At 42.7% G+C, this 10,790-nt stretch overlaps 1 protein-coding gene across 1 annotated transcript; it reads right to left on the minus strand.

The window, feature by feature from the left end:
- Window positions 1-2,668: 2,668 nt before the first annotated feature.
- LOC5570982 (inositol oxygenase) lies at window positions 2,669-10,166 on the minus strand. Its single transcript, XM_021850940.1, has 5 exons — window positions 9,983-10,166; window positions 4,394-4,565; window positions 3,469-3,814; window positions 3,173-3,403; window positions 2,669-2,949 (listed from the first exon to the last, which is right to left on the minus strand). Exons 1-5 carry the CDS (start codon window positions 10,001-10,003, stop codon window positions 2,841-2,843), a joined length of 879 nt encoding a protein of 292 aa, XP_021706632.1. The 5' UTR covers window positions 10,004-10,166; the 3' UTR covers window positions 2,669-2,840.
- Between the last annotated feature and the right edge of the window lie 624 nt (window positions 10,167-10,790).

A 10,790-nucleotide genomic window follows, 5' to 3' on the forward strand; every position in this document is an offset into this window, starting at 1 on the left:
TATTCTTTACCCACCATCCGAAAGTTAAGGGCTTCCGACGCTCGATAACGCTAAAAAATCATACAGAATGATTTATTTTGTATGGTCCAAGCTGGGTTATACTTCACTGAGGCCTTAAGTGTCCGTAATATGAATCAAAACGGTACACCCCGCAGCAAAACGGGGTAGCGGAGCGGAAAAACCGCTCATTGGTCGAAATGGCGCGCTGCATGCTGCTGGATTCAAGAATGCCGTTGAAATACTGGGCCGAAGCGGTTAACACGGCAAATTATTTGCAAAACCGTTTGCCGACGAAGTTGTTGAAGGAGACTCCTTTCGAACTCTGGAATGGAACGAAGCCGGATCTGAGTCATCTCCAGATGTTTGGGTCGCCGGCATACGTATGGATCCCTAAGGAGAAAAGAGGAAAGTTAGAAGCCAAATCACACAAGCTGTTATTCGTCGGTTACTCCTTGCAGCACAAGGCGTACAGATTCATGGACCCAAGCAACGACAAGCTAACCGTCAGTCGTGACTGTAGGTTCCTGTCCGTGGACGAGGTTCGGACCGCCGAACCTCAGCAGGGAAGTACCCTTGATTACCCTTTCAAATTATTGGCATCGAAATCTGAAGCACCCGTTATTCCAGGCAGTACCAGTGATGACGAATCGGAGGAGTCCGATTTTCGTGGGTTCGAAACCAGCTACGACGATGCCAATGAAGAGTCATTTTTGGAAGACGCACCGGAGAACACCGGCATATCCGACAGTGAAGAGGAGGACGTCTCATTCGATGCTGACGTGTCAGTGATTCGGCGATCAGAGCGTATTACAAAAGGAAACCCACCCATACGGTATAGCGATACCGTACGAATAGCAACGCAGCAAGACGATGAGCCCCGCACATTTGAGGAAGCAATGGCCGGGCCTGACTGCGATATGTGGAAGCAAGCTGTAGCGGAAGAGCTGCAGTCGCATGAAGAAAATTCTACATGGGAGGTTGTTCGTTTGCCGCCAAACAAGAAGGCTATTGGCTGCAAATGGATTTTCAAGAAGAAGATGGACGATAGTGGTAACGTGGTCCGCTATAAAGCCAGACTTGTGGCGCAGGGCTTCAGCCAACAGTATGGAACCGATTACGAAGAGGTTTTTGCGCCAGTCGCCAAGCAAACTACATTTCGGACACTGCTGAGTGTCACCGGCCGCCATGGTATGTTGGTCAAGCACGTTGATGTGAAGACGGCATATTTACATGGTGAGCTGAAGGAGATCAGGGCGAGGTTTGCTTACTACGGAAAAGCTTATATGGTCTCAAGCAAGCCGGAAGAGTATGGAACACCAAAATCAATGAAGTCTTGAAGCAACTTGAATACGTGCCGTCCGATGCAGACCCCTGTCTGTACGTGAAGACCTGCAAAAAGAAGAAGTCGTTTATATTATTATATGTAGACGACATGCTGATAATCACCAACACAGAAGCGGAGTACGAACGAGTTCGGAAGCATCTAGCAGGGCAGTTTACCATTACGTGCCTTGGAGATGTGAAGCATTATTTGGGAATCCGAGTGACACGATCCGATGGTCAATTTTTCCTGAATCAGCAAGCTTACATCGAGAAAGTTGCGGAACGATTTGGACAAACAAGTGCGAAGCGCTCCCCGATTCCAATGGATCCCGGGTACCCGAATGCACTGCAGAAGGAGGAGGTGCCCATGCCTAGAAACGACGAGTTCCAGAGCCTGGTGGGCGCTCTTCTGTGCATTGCGGTGAACACGAGACCGGACATAGCCATCAGTGCTTCGATTCTAGGTCGCAAAGTGAGTCGACCAACGGAAGCAGATTGGACCGAAGCAAAGCGAACTCTCCGGTACTTGAGCTCAACAGCAAACTTGAGTATGCGACTGGGTTCTTCTGGACCTCTAGTAGCGTATGTCGATGCAGACTGGGCCGGTGACAAAGCAGACCGGAAATCGAATACCGGTTTCATCTTTAGTCTCGGAGGGTCAGTCAGCTGGGCAGCCCGTAAGCAACCATGCGTCACTCTTTCATCGACAGAAGCCGAATACGTGGCGCTTTCCGAAGCCCGCCGCGAGCTGATGTGGTTGCTCAAACTAATGAAGGACATTGGCGAAAATATTCCCGCTCCGGTAGTCATCAACGAGGACAACCAGAGCTGTATAGCAATGCTAAAATTAACTGGTGATAGCAAGAGGACGAACATATTGACACTCGTTTCAATTACGTGAAGGAGTTGGTGAACAATGGTGTGATGGACGTTCGCTATTGCCCCAGTAACACAATGAGATGGAGAAGATGCGAAGGCAAATTGGTCTGCAGCCCGCCGAGCTTGAGGAGGAGTGATAGAGATCGAAGCAACTCGGTGGTTGTTAAAACCAATCATAGTAGTCTGTAAGAATTTAATTTGGAAAATAAATTTATTTTACTCTACGTTCTCAATCAAACCAGTCGGGTTCTCTTTTCCCTCTAAGAACATTTGCGAACAACTCACAGCACTAAATTGCTTCGAAATTAGCTTATGGAAGGACCTCACTGAAAAGATGCAAAACAAAGAAGACAGCGTGATAAGCAGACACCCATGTGGTACAGAAAGCATGGAACACTTAATCACAAAAATGAGAAGATGCAAACTGTGGATCAGGATTCATCATGTATCAAGTGAATTTTTCCAGTAACTTGAATCAAGTAGTACATGGTTTATTAATACACCTCAGCTTAACCTCTAATTTATAATGATAAAACAATCTCTTCCTCATAACACTTACAACCTAATTGAGTACAGATCGGTTATCCAAATAGTCATTGTTATCAACGCATCTTCTACGCAAACAGTCCAACAGCCTCTCACCATTCCAGTTCACCCGGGCAATACTTGTCGATCAGTCCTTGGTAGTAGGGCCAGAGCGCTTCCATGTCCGGCTTCTTGGTACTCTTGGTGTACAGGTCGTAACGGCTGTAAAGTATTAGATATGTTTCATTCACCGTTGATCGCCGTCGTACGCCCAAAGATAACTTAGGGACGATTCAAATATGACGTCCATCGTTTTTTGAGATTTCTAGACCCCCCCTCCCCCCTCTGTCACGCTTTTTCCAATACCTTCTACACGTACTGTCACACTTTCGTAGACCCCCCCCCTCCCCCTAATGATGGACGTCATTTTTGGATGATCCCTTACTTGAACAGCAGCACCCAATTCTTGATTTCTTCGTCTTTCTCCGTGGTCAGATGTCCGTAGTCTCCGCCCGAATGCCACGGATAGAACGAGTGGTAACGGATCATGTACAGCGCCTGCTCCGGCAGCGTACTCTTGTTGTGTTTCAACACTCGATACAGATACTCGTCGTGACCCCAGGACATGGTTAGGTTCTGCAGTCCGCACTTGGGTTGGTACATTCCGGTTTTCGTGCTAGAATAAGGTAAAGAAAACTGTCAACTCATCATGGTTCAATGAACATCCAAATCAACTCTTACTTATACTTCGGGTTCGCTCCGTCAACGTTATCGACAAAGCTATCCTCCCGGTAGACAATGCTCGGGCCCCATTCGCACCCGACCGGAAACGTATCTCCCACAACGGCCCACTGCGGTTCACCGTAGAAGGCCATCACTTTGCCCAGGTCGTGAATCAACCCGGTCAAGTGGAGCCAGTCCCACTCCGGGTATTCCTCGCGAGCCCGTTCAGCCGTCTGGAAGGCATGCACAATGTTCGGCAGGTCCAGATCCGGGTCGGATTCGTCGACCAAGTCGTTCAACCTCTCCAGCGCATCCCTGATGTTGGCCTTGAAGTGGTCGAACTTGAGCCAATCTGCGTGGCGACCTTGAAGGAGAAATTGTTCAGTTAGAAGGCTTGGTGAAGGTCTGTTTTCGTTTTCCTTCGTGACCTGATTACACTGAATGACCATTGAAAAGTGATAAGGAAATTGATTTGGAGGTGTGTTCGCCTTACAATATGCGTTATCTACGTTTGGATCTACGCGTCGCGCAAGATTGTTTTTGAATTCGAACAAATTGCGCGCATTTTGCGCTTCCGCAAAACTCTCGATGGGGGCTATCACGTGGTTAAGGCCAATCTCACATCATGTCGATCAGTTTGACGTTCAATGAGAACAGACTAGTGAAAGGTCAAACAAACAGCCGTTTGCATGGACTTGGCGCGTTGGCCGGTTCCCCGTTATCAGTGCACTTGCGATTTGATTAGTTTGTACACATCTAGATTGGCGCGTTGTTGACATAGATAACCCCATCCAGGGAGAATTTGGAAAACAACTTTTTAGGGAGGGGGTCATTAATTTGTTTCGCAGCAATCGCTTGGCGAATGTGAGTCGTAAACAGGTGGAAGTTTATGGATTTACGGTTGAAAATTATCAACTTCGTGATAATTGACTACTGCACTTACCTTTCACGAAGTCCACCGTCTGATGGGTGTGCATCAGTTTGTAAGTTCTGCGGACGCGTTCCTTGAGTGGATCGCTATCGTCCACGGTGTAGTCTCGGAACATGGAGACATCTTTGTCTGTGAAGCTTTTCTCCGGCCGAAGTAGTTCGGACACGTCCAACAGGTTGGGATGCTGAAAGGGATTGAATATCGTGAATAGATCAGTTTTTTGGGAAGTAATCTTCATATTCTTCGTAGAACAAACAATTGTAGCGTCTGTTCAAGTATCCCTGCGGAGAGAGCCTTATTGAATATTGCACCAAAGACAGAATCAGAAATCTACATTTTCCTCCATTAAACTTTATCTCCTTTTCAATTTACGACATCTCCCTAAAGTATTTTTTTTCTTGAAGTAACCTCTTTATAGACAATCTTCAGCTTTCCCACGGAATCACCAGTTTTTCCTTAAATTTCCTAAGTCTTAGAAACCTTTTGTGAAGATTGGACTCGAATAAAAGGCTACGTTTTGTTTTGGGTATAACTTTTTATCGCACGGGTAAAATTGATGAAATGTTGGGTAATACTAGTTTAGAGTGTTATGTTGATGTGTGCAAATTATCGCGATCTGTCAAGAAGTTTGCATGAAAAGCTACGCCAGCAATTTTTGGGCGCGGTGATCGATAATCCTGGTCGGTCGCACAGATGGATCAGTGAAAGGCTTGGAATCCACCATTCCACCGTGTCCCGCGTTGTGAAGATGTTCCAGGAGACGAAAACCATCGAGCGGAGTGCTGGAAGCGGCCGAAAACCGAAAACGGAATACCCAGATAAGGCAGTACTTTAAGAATAACCCGAACCTTTCCATCCGAGGAGTGGCCAAAAAGGTCAATTCGTCGAAGTGATTCGTTTTCGAGTTCAGGAAGGCGCCAAACCGGACTGACAAGCAAAACACGGTGGCCAAATTGCGTGCGCGGAAGCTGCTTCGTGAGTGGCTGGTCAAGCCAGGCTGTCTCATCATGGTCGACGAGACATACATCAAGGCGGACACCAAACAAATCCCCGGCCTCGAGTTTTTTGTCGGTACGTCCCGCGTGGAAAAGTTCCGGAAGAGAAAGATGGACAAATTCGCTGTTGTGGCAGGCGATCTGCGAGTGCAGACGGTAAAGCAAGCTGTTCGTTACAACCGACATAATAAACGGGCAGACTTGTTGAGAGGAATGCTTGCAGAAGCGCTTGCTGCTCAGCCTGCGTTCTCACCGTGGTCCCACGCTATTCTGGCTGGATCTCGCTTCACCAAGCCTGTAATGTAAAGTGACCAGACGTCCCGCTTTTCGCGGGACAATCCCGCATTCCGACCATTTGTCCCGCGCTGAAAAGTGTCCCGCATTTTACTCAAATCATTAAAATGCCCCGCATTTCTAGCGCAGTTATTATAATTACCTATTGAAGTAGTTACGTTTCGAATTCTACGGCCACCAATGAAATGGTTCGTTTGCAGCAAGCATCTCTGTGAGCCATATAATTCAAGGCAACTTTTTGTCCCACATTTTAGAGAGATGGACCAACTCTCAGAAAGACAGAAAATCATCGGGCTAATCTAAGGTTTCAAGTGCACAAACAATTCAACTTATTCTAAAATTTTCGTAAAATATAATGTTGTGCAATCAGTAAAAATCAACCTATCAGAAAAATTGTAAAGCTTTGATTTCTTTTTTATATTTTAAACAATATATTCAAAGTGTCACACTCATGATCTCACTTTACTGTTATACAATTCTCTAAGAATGCTACTCAGTGTTTCGTGAAAACCATTTACAAGAATCTGTAATAATCTTGCTCTGGATTCTGTCATATAAGGTACAGCTTCCCATCAGAATCTCGGCTTAGATTCCGAAATTCCTGTGGGTTTGAGAATGCCATGCTGTCCAGAAATTTGGATACTCCACTTTACAATTATATAAGCAAACTACTAAGAATCTTGTCAGAAAATCATTAAGATTTATGTGAGTACATTTTTTTTCTAAATTTTCAAAGAATTATGTTCCAAAATCTGTGTCCTGATATTCATAGGAGTTCTGCTAAGTACTCTGTAAGCCTTGTCAAGATTTCATTTGCAATAAACACTAAAAAAAACAGTACTTTGACGTCAAAAAGCTACTCACGTTTTATTAACGTTCAAGGATCCGAATGTATTTTTCCAAAAACATTTTTTGAATTTTGTATACTAAATTTTTACTTAAAGTTGTGACCAAGATTAATTGAAGGGAGGTTCAGTGATCTAAGCAGTCAGTGGGTGCGAGGTGTGGTCAGCTGCGAGGGGGTGAAAAGTGACAGCTGGTGAGTCGGCGAGCTGGCCAATATGTTTATGTATTTTCTCTACCGATGGTTCCTAGCGTATCCATAGAGATTTTAGTGTTATTGAAAATTGTTGCGTGTGACTCAATAGTGAAGGTAAGTGGAATAAAGTTTAATTGTTTTCTAAAGGTAAAATTTATTTTGGATTTCAGATGCCATCATTTTGTGCAGTGAAGTATTGCGGGAATACGGTTGCGAACACAAAAACCCGTGGAATTGTGTTCCATCGATTTCCAAAAGATGGAGAGCGACGACAATCGTGGGTCGCGTTCTGTGGCCAACATGATGGTTGGTCACCACAGCAGAACCAGGCCATTTGTTCGAGTCACTTCACCAGCAGCAGCTACGACGAAGGGTTTCGTTATCGGCACGAAATTATAGGAGCCAAAATGCGACATCAATTGCTTCCAAAAGGTGAGATAAATAGTTTTTGCAATTTCTCATCGTAATAGGCTGTTTTACATCATGCCAATCTGTCATGAAACGGCCTACTTTCCTGCACTGAAGTATGCAGTGCGGGAATAGTCATTACCTAACTGAAACCAGTGCTGTAATGATGCATTAAGCAACGCTTTCTCATTACGCAACTGTTTTGAGTTGCGTAATGAATCATAACACAACAATTTCTCAGAAATTGTTAAATAATGGTGAATGCATTCCGATATAATTTCTGATATCCTCGAGTGGTCTTTTACGAGATTGCAAAAAATGTTGTACGTGACTCGTTGCAGAACTCGATTTTTACAGCACTCGTCATAATTATCTTACTCGGCAAGCCTCGTAGGATAAATTTACGACTCGTGCTGTAAAAATCATCATTCTGCAACTTGTTCCGTAAACTACTATTATATCAATGAAAGATACATATTTACTGATTAACGAACATATTTAGCCATTTCCACATTGAAGCAAACGAATAACCCAAGTTGTAGAGAAGCAAACGGTATCGTAGGTAAGTATAAATCATAAAATAAACGTAAAATGGGTAGAACATAGACCCTTTTAGATACCTTGGTTGTGACATTTTTCAAAAAACACTGAAAAATCATATCTAATTTCCTCAGCATTGGATAGACCAAAACTTTAAATCAAAGTGTCATTAGAATCGTAGTCTTATATTCTTTGAAGAGACCCCACGAAATTTTGGCGGAAAAATCTGGAAAGTATTGAAAATCAATGAAACGTCAGTCAAGTCATCGTGCAAAAGTTTGGGTTCACCCCTCAGTATGATGCAAATCGTGCAAAAGTTTGGGTACACCTGAGCCGCACGCACATCATTTTTGTCAATATATCTGCCATTTTTCAACCGTTTTTAACAGTTTGAAGCTTTTTTGAGCGCAATTAATGGCGCGTACATGATTGGTTTTAGATTTCACAGATTTAAATAAGTTCAGATGAACCCAAACTTTTGCACGATACACCATACTGAGGGGTGAACCCAAACTTTTGCACGATGACTTGACTGACTGTTTCATTGATTTTGAATACTTTTCAGATTTTTCTGACAAAATTTCGTGGGGTCTCTTCAAAGAATATAAGATTACGATTCTAATGACACTTTGATTGAAAATTTTGGTCGATCCAATGCTGAGGAAATTAGATATGATTTTTCAGTGTGTTTTTTGAAAAATGTCACAACTTTAAGTAAAAATTTAGTATACAAAATTCAAAAAATGTTTTTGGAAAAATACATACGAATTGAGAATAACTCTATGCCTTTCGAATGCAGCTTAAAGAGTTTCAATAGGACGTGTAATCACAGAGATATGGACAGAACACTTTTGTATGTTTTTAAGGGGGTGAACCCAAACTTATGCACGGGAGTGTATACATGAGATCCAAATTTTCTGCTGAAATCCTCAGCTACTGCCCAGGATTTGCAGTGTCTCTTGGAATCATTAACTTCTCTCTGAAATGTTTCATAATTAACAAGCTGCTTTCTAAAATATCCATCTCACGCACTCAACCCATTGTAATTTGTACATTCCTTTTGAAATCCCACTCTACCTTTCGGAAACTTCTATTATCTCTATGCAAACCAAGAAGAACATGTGTAGCACCTAGAAGCAGGCACACCATTTAGTTTTATAGAGACAGAACTACAAATCGAACAAGTTCTGATTGAATTTGTGAACTTGAGTCCCTTATGAGGACTGCTGGACAATAGTGTAAGCAGTCATCGAGGATACAGCTGAGAGCAACGTCGGGTACGTGTGACGGAGTCGAGGGGACGATTGAGATTTGACGAGAAATACAAGCAGATTCTGGAGAAGAGATAACGAATAAAACTATCAATCAAGATTGACTCGGCAAAATGAGCCGTTTGCCAGCAACGAATGCAAGGGAAAATCTGGGAAACAAAATAATGAATGAGTAAAAGGAGTAATACGTCCCATTTATAATAAATGTCTCCTTTCTTATAAATGGGCCGTATTACTCCTTTCTTTCACTCATTCATTATTTGAAAATGAGATGCTATGACCGATCACCATCCTAAATGTATCCTCAAAACATTATCTTTGATAATCTGTCAACTATAGTAAACGATTCCATGCAAATTTATCACGTCAGCTTCGTTGACGGCCATTCGACAATGGATACTAGATATTAGATCTAAACGCACCGCCTTTTTATGGTTTTCATGACCGCGTAAAGCTATAGAAATTTATAGACAAGAACAGCTCTCACGGGAAACTCGCCAGTTAGACAAGAGCGACGATAGAAGGTGCACAAAATTCTGTGAAGATTTCAGTAAGTTTGAATCCCGCCGGGAACTACTACAAAGTGATGGACTTTCAAGCTTGTTGTTCAATATTGCGCTGAAAAGAGTTATGCGGAGAGATCCAACAGCCAAGAAACGATTTTCAACAGAACCTGCGAATTTGTTTGCTTCGCGGATAGCATAAGCATTTTCGGCCGAGCAAAGAAGGAAAGGAAAAAGGGCGATCAAAAAATGCCCGGGAATAAAATAGGAATACCGGGACCAAACTGAAGATAGATTATCACATACTCTCCTAAAGTCAATAAATTATGAGCTTGTTCTATGTTTCGGTTAAAAATTTGCACTAGCAGCTAAGACTGATTATATATTTTTCAATCAAAAATGAATCACTGCGTACTTAATTTTGTCCAGAGCTCGATCAATGGTAACTTTAACCCAGTACAAATCACTATCACTTCTAATAGTTATCTAGATATTCTGACTTGGATAATTCTCTTCTTGTCCATCCACTCACTCGATTCTTCTCAACCAACCTCTTCCACAATAATCCGCATGATGAAAAATTCTCAGCCTCCTTAAAACGCACTTGATCAGCTTGGTGTCTCCACTAACTCACTAACGTTCGACTCCACAATAATCAATCGCGACTCGTTAAGAGAGTAATCCGCACTTGTTTCGATTTCCAAATCGAAACTCTTTATGCCGTTTGCATTCGACTTTGCCGGTGCTTTTATAAGTAAGACAGTTTGATTTGTAATTGCGCGCGCGCGTTTTACTTACGGCAAGAAAAAAAAATGACGGGCGCAATCTTTTGGATTGATAACGGAAGCGCGCTACAGCAGGAGAGAATTTCAAGCTGTGATGCTTGTTCACTATCTCTCCCGTTTTTTCGAAGGATGCAAATTGTTTTTTAATGTGGTAGTAACCGTTTTAAACTAGTGCGGCATTTAAAAAGACACGTGGTAGTAGTGAGTGATAACCGAACGAAACTCGTGAATGAGCGGTGCACGTGGAAACAATCAGTAGGCGATTGGGATGTGAGCATTTGAGATTGCACTGCGGAAGCCTTCTGTGGTTCTTTCGGTAGAGGCGGAGCTACAGGACAGGAATTGATTCAAATTCTAAATAGACAGTTATAAAGCTATATTTTTTACGTGAACTAGATCAATATTTGCTCATTTTTTCAAAAAAATTGCTAAAAATCCATGTTTTACTGATATTTTGTATTTTTTTTATAAAATTAACAACTTGTTTTTAAGGTGAAGATGAATCAAAGCCAAAGTTCAAATTTTCAAGAGCACGGATCTGGAGAACGAACCATCCGTTTGAGCTGAAAACCTA

Source organism: Aedes aegypti, chromosome 3 (genome assembly GCF_002204515.2).
Source record: "Aedes aegypti strain LVP_AGWG chromosome 3, AaegL5.0 Primary Assembly, whole genome shotgun sequence".
Classification (NCBI taxonomy): domain Eukaryota; kingdom Metazoa; phylum Arthropoda; class Insecta; order Diptera; family Culicidae; genus Aedes; species Aedes aegypti.